Raw genomic sequence first — 15,234 nt, 5'->3', positions numbered from 1 at the left:
TGGGCCATGGTCCAAAAAAAAAAAAGTAGCCTCTTTAATGCCCAAGTGACCTCCATCTTTTTCTTTAGGCTTCCTGGAGCAAGGCTTGATGGTCAAGGATGCCCAGAGGCTGTGGAAGCATTACACAAAAACTGTGCACTTCAAGCTAGACATATTGTCCCTAGTCCCTACAGACCTGGCTTATTTTAAGTTGGGTGTAAACTATCCAGAACTGAGGTTCAACCGCCTACTGAAGTTTTCCCGGCTCTTTGAGTTCTTTGACCGCACAGAGACGAGAACCAACTACCCCAATTTGTTCAGGATCGGAAACTTGGTCTTGTACATCCTTATCATCATTCACTGGAATGCTTGCATCTACTTCGCCATTTCCAAGTTCATTGGTTTCGGGACAGATTCCTGGGTCTATCCAAATGTCTCAAACCCAGAGTATGGACGCCTCTCCAGGAAGTATATTTACAGTCTCTATTGGTCCACCTTGACCCTGACCACCATCGGGGAGACCCCACCCCCTGTAAAAGATGAGGAGTATGTGTTTGTGGTCATAGACTTCTTAGTGGGCGTCCTAATCTTTGCCACCATTGTTGGCAATGTGGGCTCCATGATCTCGAACATGAATGCTTCACGGGCCGAGTTCCAGGCCAAGATTGACTCCATCAAGCAGTACATGCAATTCCGCAAGGTGACCAAAGACTTGGAGACACGGGTGATCCGGTGGTTTGATTACCTGTGGGCCAACAAGAAGACGGTGGATGAGAAGGAGGTGCTGAAGAGTCTCCCAGACAAACTGAAGGCCGAGATCGCCATCAATGTGCACCTAGACACTCTGAAGAAGGTCCGCATCTTCCAGGACTGCGAGGCAGGGCTGCTGGTGGAGCTGGTGCTCAAGCTGCGGCCTGCAGTGTTCAGCCCAGGGGATTACATCTGCAAGAAGGGCGACATCGGAAGGGAGATGTACATCATCAAGGAGGGCAAGTTGGCTGTGGTGGCTGATGATGGGATCACCCAGTTCGTGGTCCTCAGTGACGGGAGTTACTTTGGGGAGATCAGCATCCTGAACATCAAAGGAAGCAAGTCAGGGAACCGAAGGACGGCCAACATCAGGAGCATTGGCTACTCAGACCTGTTCTGCCTCTCGAAGGATGACCTGATGGAGGCTCTCACTGAATACCCGGAAGCCAAGAAGGCCCTGGAGGAGAAGGGCCGGCAGATCCTGATGAAGGACAACCTGATCGACGAGGACGTGGCCAGGGCCGGGGCGGACCCCAAGGACATTGAGGAGAAAGTGGAGCACCTGGAGTCCTCCCTGGACACCCTGCAGACCAGGTTCGCCCGGCTCCTGGCCGAGTACAACGCAACCCAGATGAAAGTGAAACAGCGTCTCAGTTACCTGGAGCGCCAGGTGAAGGTCTCTGGGAGCGACCCCCTATCTGACGGGGGTATTCCTGGGGATGCCGCAAAAACAGAGATCAAAGAGCAGTGAAATGCAGAGGTCTGTGTCCTGCTTCCCAGAGTCCGCCGTTGCTGTGATGCACTGTGGCCGCCACCGAGTGGCCCAGGACTCGGTGGGGTTGCATTCGCATTCTCCTTACCCTTTGCAAGATGTGTGGCCCTGGGAGAGAGCCTCAGTTTCCTCATTTAGGAAGGGGGACTCATCACGTCGGCCCCAGTTAAGTGGCAGGTTATTGTGATGTCCACACGGGACGCTGCACAAGGCAGGGCTTTGTACGGTGTGAGGTGTCCCCAGTCCATGCATACGAGTGTGGGCACAGCACAATTATGTTTTTAATCCATGAGGAATTTTTAGACTTTTGAACTTTATTTTCTTGTAAATGGAAGATTATTTAGTCATCCACCCCCTTGCACACCCCACGCCACCACCTTCTGATAAGGGAGCTGTGACAATTTGAGTGCAATGTGGGATCTCAAATTCAACCTTACACGAGACAGTTTGGGGCACATTTCTGAATCTGGTCTCTCCTCGTGTGCTCTTTGGGATTCTAGAAATCCTGGTCTTTGATCGCGCTGTGATAAGCACAAGAGATGAAGCTAAGTCACCCCATTTGAGGTCAGTTTGAGCCCATGAAGCAAATCCAGATTCCCTGTCATCCGGCCCCCATGAAACTGGAATCTGTTTCATAGAAAAGATCATCTTGATGAGGGAAAGAAACATCTTCTATTTCACCAAAGGGGTTTGAAGACAGCCTCTTGCCTGATTCCTGAGTCAGGAACAGGGGAAGCCTGTTCTGGCTTGAGAGTTATGCTCAGGGGAGAGCCTTGCAGGTTGCAGGTTGGGATAGGGTCCTGAGTTAAGCAGAGCTGACTACTAGAACTTTTAGAAGATCAAACCCGTAGGCTGTATCTGCAAACTGCCCCTCCACTCAGAGAGGAAGCCTCACTCACCCTTGGAATTATGTCCAGTGTGGCAAAGCTCTCAGCTTGCCAGTCACCGGAAGTGTACCCACTGTAGGACCTAGCTTTTTCTTTTTTTAATCCAGTAAATAGAATTCCATTTCCATTGTATATGATATTTCTATATTCAGTTTCTATGATTACAAGTTATAACCTTACTGGTCCATCCTTCACTTAAATACACATTGTAAATTACCGAAAGGTGAGTTATTCTTCTGATGCAGAGAAGCCATATGTACAGGTTTCCTTCCCTTTTTTTCTCCTCCCTTCCCTCCCTCTTTCTCTTCTCTTGTCTTCTCTCCTCTCTTCTCTTCTCTTCTCCTGTCTTCTCTTCTCTTCTCTTCCCTTATCTTCTGATTTCTCTTTCTCCTCCTCCTCTTTCTTCTCAGAAAAAAAAATGCCCCATTTTGCTTTAGGAACCTTGAAGTCTCTGTGGTCTGATGTTATAATCCATATGCTATATAACTGGGCCCTAATGTAGTTCATACAAAAGGTGCTGCATTTTCAAATATGTATTTTGGATTTATATGGGTCTCTTCTGTTTTTAATATAGATCATTTGACCATTTTAATGTTCTAAAATGAACTTAAAAGGACTATTAAAGGAAGATATGCTCTAAGCTCATATCATCAGCAAAGTGTAACTAGCAATGTATTCTCAAAATGCGTATGTTTTAAAAGCCTTAACTATTAATTATGCCTATGTTTATATTTGCACAGGAAAAATAGAGACCTGGATTAAAAATATATTGAATGACTCGTGCTTCATATTTTGTCAAAGGGAATATTTAGCTCTGGGATATGTGTCTAAGGCAGTGAGCCCGCTCTCCCCAGTAAAACAGGCACCAGTGTCTAGGGGACAGCACACACTTCATATGACGGGACATGCACAGCCAGAAGCAAGTGAGAAAAAGCAACCAAAGCTGCAACATTTGTCAGAGTAAATGAGTCAAACCATTCAAATATATAAGAAGTGGGTCTCAGGCAGAACGCTAAGTGGCCTGGTATCATTCATCCCAGTTTGCTGTGGGGGATAATCGGGCAGCTTGGAAAAGCATGCATGGACAGAAAGCAAGAGGCAGACTCTTCCCAGAGTCTTCCTCTGTTTATGCCCAGGGAGTTGGGGTGGTGCGTAAGAAAGTGGCGCTTGTGGAGTCGGGCCTGAGTTTGTTCAAGTCCCAACACTGCCACTCAGGCAAATTACTTTACTTTTCTGGGCCTCACTTTCCTCATCTCAGAAATGGGAACGTTACTGCCCACATCACCTCACAGGGAAGGATACTGTGAATAAACTTTCAAACAGCACAGTATAATGGGAATGGCCTGTGCAACCCCTTGGGTGCAGAAAACATCACATTGTTCTCCTTAAGGAATAAATGAATACAATTTCATCTAGTTAATCTCCAGCTGCCAAGATTATTGGGAGGTTGAGTCCCTGGAAGTGTGTGTGTGTGTGTGTGTGTGTGTGTGTGTGTGTGTGTCTCAGGAGAGAAATTCCTTGAGACAGGAAGGGAGGAAAATATTGGTGAGCATCCCTCCAAGTATGGATGGATGCAGGCTCCTTGGCAGAAACCCAGGATGGTGGAAGGTGGCAGGATCTCAGATGAGAGGACTGGACTTTGGCTCTGAGGAACCCAGCCTGGCAAAGATCCCAGTGCCCCAAGCTTGGAAATTCCCAAAGCTGCCAGAGAGCCAGGAACTACACAGAGCTGCACAAAGGATTTCTTGTCAGTAACCGGTAAAAAATGGTGTCTGAATATATTTGTAACTCAACTGATTCATCAAGAGGGACACCTGCTCCATTCCCCTGAAGCACGGGCTCTCAGAGATCTGATGCTACCAACTCACAAAGTTAAACAGGGCCAGGGATCTGTTATGGTTTTGTCAGGCAAACTCTGGTCTATCTCAGACCCTTCTTCCAGGAATGTATCAAAGAGAAGCCAAGGCAGCTCCCTTCTCTGGGTCTCAGGGCCATTAATAATACCCTGAGGAAGGAAAGGTAAAATGCAAGCTGTAATGAACAAAATGGAAAACAAAAATGCTTTTTTGAAGTGCAGAGCATGATTTTTGTCTAATAAAATTGATTCTCATACCTGTGACCTAGCAGTGCTACTTCTGGCTCCGTATTCTTGGAAAAATTTCAGATATGTGTACCCAGAGGCATATACAAATGTTTATTGCAACATTGTTTTTCATAGAAAACAGGAAATAACCTAAAGATCATAATCTAAGGACACATTAGGAAAATATATAATATTTTAGGTATTTCACCAAAGAGAATTTAATAGAGGGAATTAACCGAATGGGCTTTGGAGGGACTAGAGGGCAGAAAAGGAGCACCGAGGTTACCCAGAGAGAATAACTGCAGAAAGCAGCTGTTACCCTTAGGGCTGGGGGAACAAAGGAGAAGGGGTGCTCAGAGGGGAGCCCCTCAGAGCTCAGAGCTGCAACTGAGACCTCTGAAGGGGAGTGCAGCTGGTGGTTACTGGTACCGTAGGAACTCAGAGGAATCTGGCAAAGATAGGACTGGGGACATTATCTGAAGAGGGGCGCTGCGTGGTGGGACTGGTCCTGGGGCGTCCCTAAAGAAGTTCCCAAAGGCGGCTGGATACAACTGCCACTGCCAGGACAATCTGCTGCTGTTATGGCTACATAACCAGGACAGCTGGCAACCAGGAAAAAGAAAGTCCCTTGTCCCCTCCTCTTCCTTCCAATAGTCCTCAGCTGTTGCCTAGTAGAAAGTTCTAGGAAAGGGAAGACAGAGAGGAGGAAGTCTTGGATTTCACGGACCGAATATCTGCCACAGACTGGAGGCCCTACCTTGGATGTCTTATAGGAGGTGGTGACCCTCTCCCCACCAACAGATGTTTAAAAGCCTACTGTCAAAGTGTTTTCCTTTGTCCCGAATCTTTTTCCTTTTAAGAATGCAGAAATCCCTGAGGAAAGGCAGGATAGGAACAAGGGAAAGTTTCGTTTCTCAAGCATCTCCTGTGGGAGGGCATCGTTCTTCATGCTGAAGTATACATTTCCTCAGTTAATAATCACTCCTGTTGGGGGAAACATCTCTCTTTAGGCATTTACTCTTCAAATATAATCAACATCATTCATTAATTGATTTTTAAAATGTACGCCTACTCTGTGCAAAGTAGTTTAAGAATTGTTTTTTTGTTTTGTTTTGTTTTGTTTTGTTTTGTTTTTTGGATGCCTGCGTGGTTCAATCAGTTAAGCAGCCAACTCTTGATTTCAGCTCAAGTCCTGATCTCAGGGTAATGAGATTGAGCCCTAAGTGGGGCTCCCCACTCAGCTCAGTGTCTGCTTGTCCCTCTCCCTCTGCTTCTCCCCCTGCTCTCTCTCTCTTTCAAATAAATAAGTCAAATCTTTAAAAGAGAAAAGAATTGCTTTCCTAAAATTCATCTTTTAGAATGGCTAAATACAAGAAACTGGCGATGCCAAATGTTGTCAAGGATGTGAAGCGCCAAGAATTCTCATTCGTTGTCTGGTAGATATGCAAAATGGTACAGCTACTTTGGATAACAACGTGGTATATTTTATAACGTTAAAAATACACTTAACATATGAGTACAAAGGGGACACATAATGGAAATTTTAGAGTGATGTGTGATACTGAGGTGGCGGGTATATGACTCTATGCATCTGTCCAAACTCATAGAACCATACATCACAAATAACGAACTTTAATGTATGCAAATTTTAAAATGTCAACTAAGATGTGGAACGATCCAGGGATGGAAAGACAATTGTGACAAATAGATTTAACTGCACTAAAAAATATACGATATAACCTCACTAAAGGATTTAGGGTAAAATGACCTAAGTAATTTTTGGTCAGGATAAGTCCTCTAACATTGTTCAACATTTACAAGATTGTTTTGGCTATTCTGGGTCCCTCCCACTTTCATAAACATTTTAGATCAGCTTGTCCATTTCTGCAAAGAAGGCAGCTGGGTTTTTATAGGGATTGCACTGGAGTATAGATCCATTTGGGGAGATATCACCATCTTATAACTAACTATTGAGTCTTCTGATCCATAAATACTGGATGTCTTTCCATCTACTTGGGTTTTCTTTCTTTCTTTGAACAGTGTTTTGGATTTTCAGGATGGGAGTCTTGGACTTCTTTTGTTAAATATATTTCTAAGTATTTTATTACTTTTGATGCTACATTAAATGGAGTTTTCTTAATTTCATGTTTGGATTGTTCATTGTTTACACAAAAAATATTGATTTTGTATCCTGTGTCCTTGCCGATCTGGTTTCCTCTAATTCTTTTATCTATTTATTTTTATTTTTTTCCCTCTAATTCTTTTGAATGGATTCCTTACCCTTTTCTAAAACAAGATCTTGTTATCTACAAATAGAGATGGTCTTACTTTTTCCTTTTCAGCATGAATGCCTTTATTTTTTCGCTTGCTTACTTGCTATAACTAGAATCTCCAGTAAAATGTTTCATGGACATGATAGGAGACATCCTTGTCTCCTTATTCCTGGTCTTTGGGGTAAAGTACTCAGTCTTTCATCAAGTAGAGTATCAGCTGTGAGTTTTCAAAAATGCCCTTTGTCAGCATGAGGATATTCTCTTCTATACCTTGTCTGTTGAGTTTTGGGTGTTGAATTGGCTCGAATGAGTTTTCTGCCTCTCAGGAGATAATCATATGCTTTTTTGTCTTTTATGAACATAGTACCTTAATTGGTTTTTAGATGTTAAACTCACCTTGTATTCCTGGGATAAATCCCACTTGGTCACAGTGTATAACCTTTTCCATATTACTAGATTCAGTGTGCTAGCATATTTTTTTGGAGGATTTTTAAAATCTATATTCATAAGAAATACTGGGCTGTAGTTTTTATTATTCTGAGTCTATGTCTTGTTTTGGTATTAGCAATACAGGCCTCATAGAATGAGTTTGGATTTTTTTTTCTCCTAATTTCTGTAAGAGTTTGTAAAGGATTCTTTAGATATTTGTTAAAATTTATTAGTGGAGACATCTGGGTCTAAGGATTTTTTTTTTTTTATGGAATGTTTTAAAGTTACTAATTTTTTTTTTATTGGTCTATGCGGATTTTCTATTTCTTTCTTGTTTCATTTGTTTCTTTCCAGAAATTTCTCCTTATCTCCCCAGTTATGTAGTTTGTTGAAATAAAGTTGTTCAGTTTCCTTTATAATCCTTATTATTTACCTAAGGTTAGTCGTGATGTCTCCTCTCTCATTCCTAACTTTATTTTATTTCTTTTTAAACTTTTTATTTATTTATTTAAGAGAGAGAGAGAGAGAGAGAGAGAGAGAGAGAGAGAGAGAGAGAGAGAGAACATGGTGGGAAGGGGTAGAGGGAGAGGGAGAAGCTGACTTCCCACTGATTAGGGAGCCTGACTCCATCCAGGCTTGATCCCAGGATCCTGAGATCATGACCTGAGCCAAAGGCAGACACCTACATGGCTGAGCCATCCAGGTACCCCTCTCATTCCTGGTTTTAGTAATTTGAATCTTCTATCTCCTTTTTTCTTGGTCACTCTAGCTAAAGGTTTGTCAAAATACTTTAAAATACATTAAAATAATCAATTTTTAGTTTTATTGAATTTTCTGTACCATTTTTCTACTTGTATTTCATTTGTTTCCATTCTAATTTTTATTATTTCCTTCTGCTTCTTTAGGTTTTGTTATTTCTCTAGTTTCTAAAGACAAAGTTCAGTGACTGATTCTAGTTCTTTCTTTCTTAATATAGATGGTTCCAGCTATAAAATTTCCTCTAAGCACTGCATTAGCTGCATCCCCAAAATTTTCTTATGCTGAATTTTTATTTTATTTTTCTTATGCTAAGCATGGAGCCTACTTTAAAATAAAATAAAATAAAATAATAAAATAAAATAAAATAAAATAAAATAAAATAAAATAAAATAAAATAATAAAATTAAATAAACACAGAGTGCCTGGGTGGGTCAGTTGGTTAAGCGTTTGAGTCTTGATCTCAACTCAGGTCTTGATGCCACAGTCATGAGTTCAAGCATCACTTTGGGCTCCTTGCTGAGCATGGAGCCTACTTAAAAAAAAAAAGAAAATAAAATAAAGTAAAATATTTTCTCATTTTCCTTGTGAGTTCTCTTACGGCCCCTTGTTATTGAGGGCTGTGTTGTATAATTTACGCCTACCTGTCATTTCCTTCTTTTGCAGATGTTTATTTTAGTACCATTGTGATCAAAGAACATACTTTGTATGACTTTGATCCTTTTTAATTTATTGAGTTTTTTAATGGCCTGCCACATACTCTATCCTAGAGAATGTTTCATGTATAATTAAGCAGTATGTACATGTGTTCTGATACTGTGGGTGGAGTATTCTATAGATATGTGTTAAGGTTAGTAGGTTTATAATGTTATTCACGTCTTCTATTTCCTTGTTGAGCTCCTGCCACATTGTTTTATCTGTCACTAAAATTGGAATATTAAGATTGTCAATTATTATTATTATATTGTCCCTTTCTTAAATTCTGTCAATTTTGCCTCATATGTTTGGATGCATGATCTTATAATTATGATATCTTCCTAATGGATTGACCCCCTTGTAAAATGTTCCTCTTTGTTAATAGTTTTTGTTTTGTTTTGTTCTGTTTTAAGGTTTATTTCGTCTGATGTTACTGTAATCACTGCAGCACTTTGTTGGGTGGTGTTTCCATGGTGTACTTTTGTCCATTATTTTACCTTCAACCTATTCATACTTTTGAATTCTCAGTTTGTTTCTGTAGACAGCACATGGTGGGATTAAAAAAATATCCACCAATCTCTGCTTTTGGTTAGAATGTTTAGTTTATTTAGATTTAATATGACTTGTGATAAGGTAAGACTTATGTCTGCCATTTTGCTATTCATTTTCTTTTTTTTTTAAATTTTTTTATTTATTTATGATAGTCACAGAGAGAGAGAGAGAGAGGCAGAGACGCAGGCGGAGGGATAAGCAGGCTCCATGCACCGGGAGCCCGATGTGGGACTCGATCCCGGGTCTCCAGGATCGCGCCCTGGGCCAAAGGCAGGCGCCAAACCGCTGCGCCACCCAGGGATCCCTCATTTTCTATATACTTTACATTTCTTTTGTTCTTCTCTTACTGTCTTCTTCCTGGAACATGGCTATGTTCTAGGATACTATTTTAATTCCCTTTTTTCTTTTAATCTGTAGCTATATCTATATCTGTATCTTTATCTATGCCTAGTGTTTGTCCTGGCCAATTCACCTAATTTCAGTGGTATGCACAAACTCTGCTCCAATCAAGCAGTTTTATCCTTGCTCCTTTATGCCGTTACTGCCATATACATTATATCTTTTTTCATATTATGATACCAGCAGCACAGATGATATTGTTGTTTTATGTAGTTGTCTTTTAACAGAGAAGGGGTACAAACTGACTTTTACCTTGTATTTGTCTTTACTTTTTATTCCTTTGTGTGAATTTGAGTGACTCTCCAGTGTCCTTTCATTTCAGCCTGAAGGACTCTCTTTAGTATTTCCAGTAGGGTGGAGCGTCTGGCAATGAATTATCAGTTTTATTTGGGAATATTTTGATTTCTCCTTTTTCAAAGAGCTTTGCTGAGTATAGAATTCTGTATTTACAGCCTTTTTCTTTCACTACTTTGTATATGTGATCTTACTGTCTCCTGGCCCCCGCAGTTTTTGATGGGAAGACAGTTCTTAATTTTATTGAGGATCTCTTGTACATAATGGGTGGCTTCTTTCAGAGCTTTTAAGATTCTTTCCTTCTTGGCTTCTGATAGTTTGATTATGATGTATCTAGGTGTGAATCTCTTTGAGTTTATCCTAGTTGGAGTTTATTGAAGTTCTTGGATAAAGAGCTTAGTGTTTTTCATCACATTGGGACATTCGTAGCCATTATTTCTTCAAATATTCTTCTGTACCTCGTCTCCTTCAGGGACTTCCAGTATGTCTATGTTGATATACTATATGGTGTCCCACAAACCTCTGAGGTTATGTTCATATTTCTTCATTCTTTTTGTTTTATTTTCCTCAGAATAGGCAATATCAATTGACCTATCCTAAAGTGTGAATTCTTTCCTCCACCAGTTCAATCCTGCTGTTGTACTTCTCTGGTATAACTTTTACTTCAGTTATTGCACTTTTTAATTATGGTATTTGTTTGGTTCCTTTATAATAATTTATATATCTTTATTGATATTCTCTTTTTGTTGCTCTTGTACTTTCCTTGAATTTTTGAGGTATGGTTTCCTTTAATTCTTTGAAAATATTTTCGTTCTTTGGACATATTTGTAATAAGTGACTTAAAGTCTTTGTCCAGTAAGTCCAACATTTGTGTTTTCTTATGGACATTCTATCACTATGTTTTAGCCTGGTTTCTTTGTCTCACAAATTTTTGTTTAAAACTGGACACTTAAAATAATACAATATGGCAAATCTAGATATCAGATTTCCTCCTGCCCCAAAGTTCATTGTTACTTTTTGTTTGTTTAGTGACTTTCTTGGAATAATTCTGTAAAGTCTATATTCTTTGTCATTTTTAGCCACTAAAACACTTGCCTGGTTAGATGAGTGATTCACTAATGATTAGACAAATGTATTCTCAAATGCTGGAACTGATTGATATGTCTTCCTGCCTTGATAGAGGGGTTGTGTGTGCATGTTGAGGCAGGTCTTCAATGCTTAGGCAGGCAATTTACAATTCTGCCTGGGCCTTCACTCCTTGTTTGCTCAAAGTCAGCCAAAAATGAGAGATTATGGACTTTTCAAGTCTTTCCTGAGCATGTGTACAGTTGCACACGTGTGTGTCCTTTTAGATTCCCAGGATCTAAAGATTCTAGAATCTTCCCAGAAGCATGTCAGATCTTTCCAAAGTCCCTTAAGGGATAGCACTTCCTGATTATTTCCTCTTAAGTTACTTGGTCAATCTTTTCTTGGCTCCAACCAGTGTCACTACCTTAGGCAGCTGCAGTGTTAAACAATTGCTGCTGATTGCTTTTACCAAACACTTTGTGGTTGGGACCATTCCACGAGAGTAAGCTCTGAGTCAAGTTGATTAAAATCAAGCCCCAAGTGTGGAGCTTTTCAAATAGTGACATGTCTCTGGGGATACAGCTTTTTGAGGCGCTCCAAATCCCTTTGCCCCCTTTAGTAGCTGCCTGACTGTTGTTTTTCACAGCTATTATGGGGGCAAAGCTGTTGGTTTTCAAGACTACATATATTCTCTAATGAAAACACATATAAATATAAATATATCAAATTTAATGACCCAAAAAGGAATTGTGAAGTTGGCTGGTTCTAATCCCCAAAGTAACACTGTATATAGAGTACCTAGGTCCACATGTTTACAGAATCCCCTGGAAGGCTTATTGAAATACACATTGCTTGGTCCCACTTTCAGAGATTCTGGTTTAGTTGGTTTAGTGTGGGGCCTGGGCATTTGCATTTTCTAGTAAGTACTGAGAGGATGTTAATGCTGCTAGTTGACGACATTACATTGAGAGTTTCTAAAGGATACTTTCCCACCAGCACACTTCTAGGATACTTTCTTCCATCACACTGTGAATGCATAGGGAATGCATAGCACCATATTTACTAACAAGCTTGGTGCCTTTTTCTCTTGATAATGTTCACTCTACAGTAGGATTGGGGCCCCATTCCTTATTATACTAAAACGTGATTATTAGAGGATCTGGAATTACATACCAGTCAACTGACAAATATTTATTGGAAGCCTGATCTTCATTCAGTGTTCATTACTATGCTAAATGAATTTTTAAAAAGATTTTATTTATTTATTCATGACAGACACAGAGGCAGATACATAGGCAGAGAGAGAAGCAGGCTCCCTGTGGGGAGCCTGATGCAGGACTCGATTCCAGGACCCTGAGATCATGACCTGAGCCAAAGGCAGATGCTCAACCACTGAGCCACCCAGGCATCCCTGTATTCCTGTTCTTACAATGGCAACAACTACACTTACCTTTCATCTAAGTACACCACAATGTTGCCTTATTTTTGTGTGTGTGAGGTTCGCCATGATCCCTAGATCCTTTTCTTTTGTTATCTCAAATAGGAGGAAATTCCTAATTGTATTTTTCATAGTTCCTCTTCCTCCCCTTCCTCCTCCTTCTTTTGTGGACCTTTCTTTTTTTTCTGAGCATTGAGCCCGATGTGGGATTCAATCCTGGGACTCCAGGATCACACCCTGGGTGGAAGGCAGAAGCTCAACCACTGAGCCACCCAGGCGGCCCTAAATGAATGAATTTTTGAAATTGGACTGACATCTATTTTTAAATGTTTGTGGGTTTAAATTTGTTTCTTTTTTTTTTTTTTAAAGCTTATGATTTAAAAACACTCTTGGCTTGATTAATGCTAATACGGCCATAGGGTTATCTGAACACTTTTGAGAACACTTGTGAGACACAAAGCAGGTCTTATTAATACTTTTGCTGGATAAAAGGTGTAAACTGGGACTATCTCAGGTCAGCCAGGTATATTGGTCACCCTAATTTTAGAAAATAAGATATAAAAACATTTTCACATTTCCACAAGTTTGATTTTCTTGGCTTTAATTTTATACTAGGGTTAAGTCAATCTTTTTTTCTATTTATCTGAAGAAGTAGTAAAAAGTGTTTTGTTAATAAATTCCTTTGCTGAGGAGAAATAAAAGTCAGTAAATAAATTGAGCTTTGAAAATAGTTTTATATTTATTTTTACTCCAAACTATTGCACCTCGTTTTTGGTGACATGGGGAGGCTTAAATCTAATTCTAAATGAGATTAGAGGATTCTTGTTTATTTTTTATCTCTAGTTAATATCTTTTCTTTTTAAAGCAAATTATAAATGCTTGCTTTTACACCTGAGGAATGTGAACTCTGATAAGTGTTCTGTCTTATGGAGTTAGTTTTCATTTAAGAATTTTTAAAAAATAAAATTTAGGCTTCAAAATAAAATACATGCTTATAGTCAGTCCAACATTTATCCTTGCTCAAGCAGAAATATTAAGGCTTACAGTAATATTAAAATCGGAAATTTCCTCCAAAACTTTTATTATATATATTTTTCCTATGAAAAAAATAGGAATCTGGGGAAGAAGTGTAAGGAGCTGATATGTGGTGAGTCTATGAATGCATATTTATACAGTTATGCCAGAGCAGGTCTGCAAGGGTGTTAGTAGTTTCTCTCTTCTTTTTGCTTATCTGTATTTTCAAAGTAGGGTTTTTTTTTTTTTAAGATTTTATTTATTTATTCATGAAAGACAGAGAGGCAGAGACACAGGCAGAGGGAGAAGCAGGCTCCGTGCAGGGAGCCCGACGTGGGGCTCGATCCCGGGACTCCAGGATCAGGCCCTGGGCTGAAGGCAGGCGCTAAGCCGCTGAGCCACCCGGGCTGCCCCCAAAGCAGGGGTTTAATTTCCGCTCGTTTCTGGTTACCTGTCGGTTCCCTAAACGTCTCCTGGACACGCGTACTTGCACCACGGGAAGCGCGCTCGCCGCCCGGTGGCCGCTCTTCGGGGATGTGTCAGGGCCTCGGCAGACTCGGGATACCGAGGGCGAAAACTCCATCGCCCGATTAAGTCCAGAAGTTCAAGGACTCGGGGCGGGAGACTCCGTCCGGGCTGAGAGCGGGGTCTCGCGGGAACCTCGGGCAGAAACCAGCGCGAGGCCCTTAGACGCCCCACTCCGCCGCCCGGGAGGCGCACCCCGAGGGGCGGGGCGGCCCGGCCGGGGCTCGCGGAGCGCGCATGCGCGGCGAGGGGGCGGGGCCGGGGCGGGGCTGCGCGCGACCTCCGGAGCAGCGGCGGCGGCGGCGGCGGCGGCAGCGGAGTTGGGGTTGCGGCGCGGGCGGCGGGTTCGCGGCCGGCCGGCTCAGGACGACCCAGACCCCGGCCACGGCCCGCGACTTGGTGACCAAGCGGCGGCGCTACTGCTGCGGGGCTCGGGCGCGCGGCCCGGCGGCACCGAGGACGGCGGGGCAGCAGGGCGCGGGCGCCGCGGGCCGGGGCGCGCCAGGTAGGTGGGCCAGGCTGGGCGGGGGGCGGCGCGGCGGGGCGGGCAGCCGGGCGCCGGGATGCACCGGCGGGGCGCGGCGCGGCGCGGCGCGCATCTCTACCGGGTGCAGCGGACGGAGACGGCGCCCGCGGTTGTCATGGAAATCGGACAGCCTAGCGGTTCGCCGGCGGTTGCGTCTTTGGAGAACAATCCAAGCCTGGCCGACCCCTAGCTAGGAGGAGACCTGGGCCGTCTCGCGCTGAGGGGAGTGCGGAGCTGGAGCGGGTGATGGGGAGCCAGGATGCAGGACGCGGCGACCCCGAGGCCGCGTCTTGGCTCTTGCTTGGATCTAGTGACTTCAGACGCTGAAGGCCTCGCTGTGTCTCGGGTGTAAACATAACCGGGTAAAAATAAGCATGCATCTCAATCTCGGTAGGACATCTGGTCTCCATCCTCAACTCTTTCCTTTTCTGCGGGCCCATGCCCACCCGCCCCCCCCCCCCCCCGATATTTCTGGCATCTTTGCTTTTTGTGTATTATTTCTTTCTGGCTGTGCTAGGCAGTTAGTTGAGGCCTGAGAAATTTGCAGGGAATCTGTGACCATCTCTGGAAAAGCCAGTCATGAATGTGTAGGCCATAGAAGATTGAAACACTCAAAACGTCTAAGGTAAATTTATGTCTTTGTGGGCGAAGGGATCGGGGATGGGCTTGCTTTCCCTTCCCCTTGTCGTCTGCCCTCTGACATTACATAATGTTGTGTTCCTCCCCGCCTCGAGTTCATCCATAATGACAGATCATGAAAGTATTTTTCTGGCTGAGAAAGAAGTATAAGCAT

General features: G+C 42.5%; 2 protein-coding genes across 17 annotated transcripts in view; both read left to right on the top strand.

Annotated features, from left to right (window-relative positions):
- CNGA3 (cyclic nucleotide gated channel subunit alpha 3) overlaps positions 1 to 3,165 on the top strand; it is a 45,711-nt gene extending 42,546 nt beyond the window's left edge. For all 3 annotated transcript variants that reach the window (XM_041757280.1, XM_041757279.1, XM_041757278.1), the window contains one exon: positions 69 to 3,165. In XM_041757280.1, coding sequence (XP_041613214.1) covers positions 69 to 1,480 — 1,412 coding nt within the window. In that variant the 3' untranslated portion in view covers positions 1,481 to 3,165. The remainder of the gene's footprint in view (positions 1 to 68) is intronic.
- An 11,018-nt stretch (positions 3,166 to 14,183) lies between these two features.
- INPP4A (inositol polyphosphate-4-phosphatase type I A) overlaps positions 14,184 to 15,234 on the top strand; it is a 136,411-nt gene continuing 135,360 nt past the window's right edge. For all 14 annotated transcript variants that reach the window (XM_041754432.1, XM_041754431.1, XM_041754424.1 and 11 more), the window contains exon 1: positions 14,184 to 14,420. The gene's annotated coding sequence lies outside the window, so the exon portion shown is untranslated. The remainder of the gene's footprint in view (positions 14,421 to 15,234) is intronic.

This window comes from Vulpes lagopus, chromosome 5, assembly GCF_018345385.1.
Source record: "Vulpes lagopus strain Blue_001 chromosome 5, ASM1834538v1, whole genome shotgun sequence".
NCBI lineage: Eukaryota > Metazoa > Chordata > Mammalia > Carnivora > Canidae > Vulpes > Vulpes lagopus.
The sequence above is the reverse complement of the archived record's forward strand: the minus strand, read 5'-3'. Positions and strand labels throughout refer to the sequence as shown.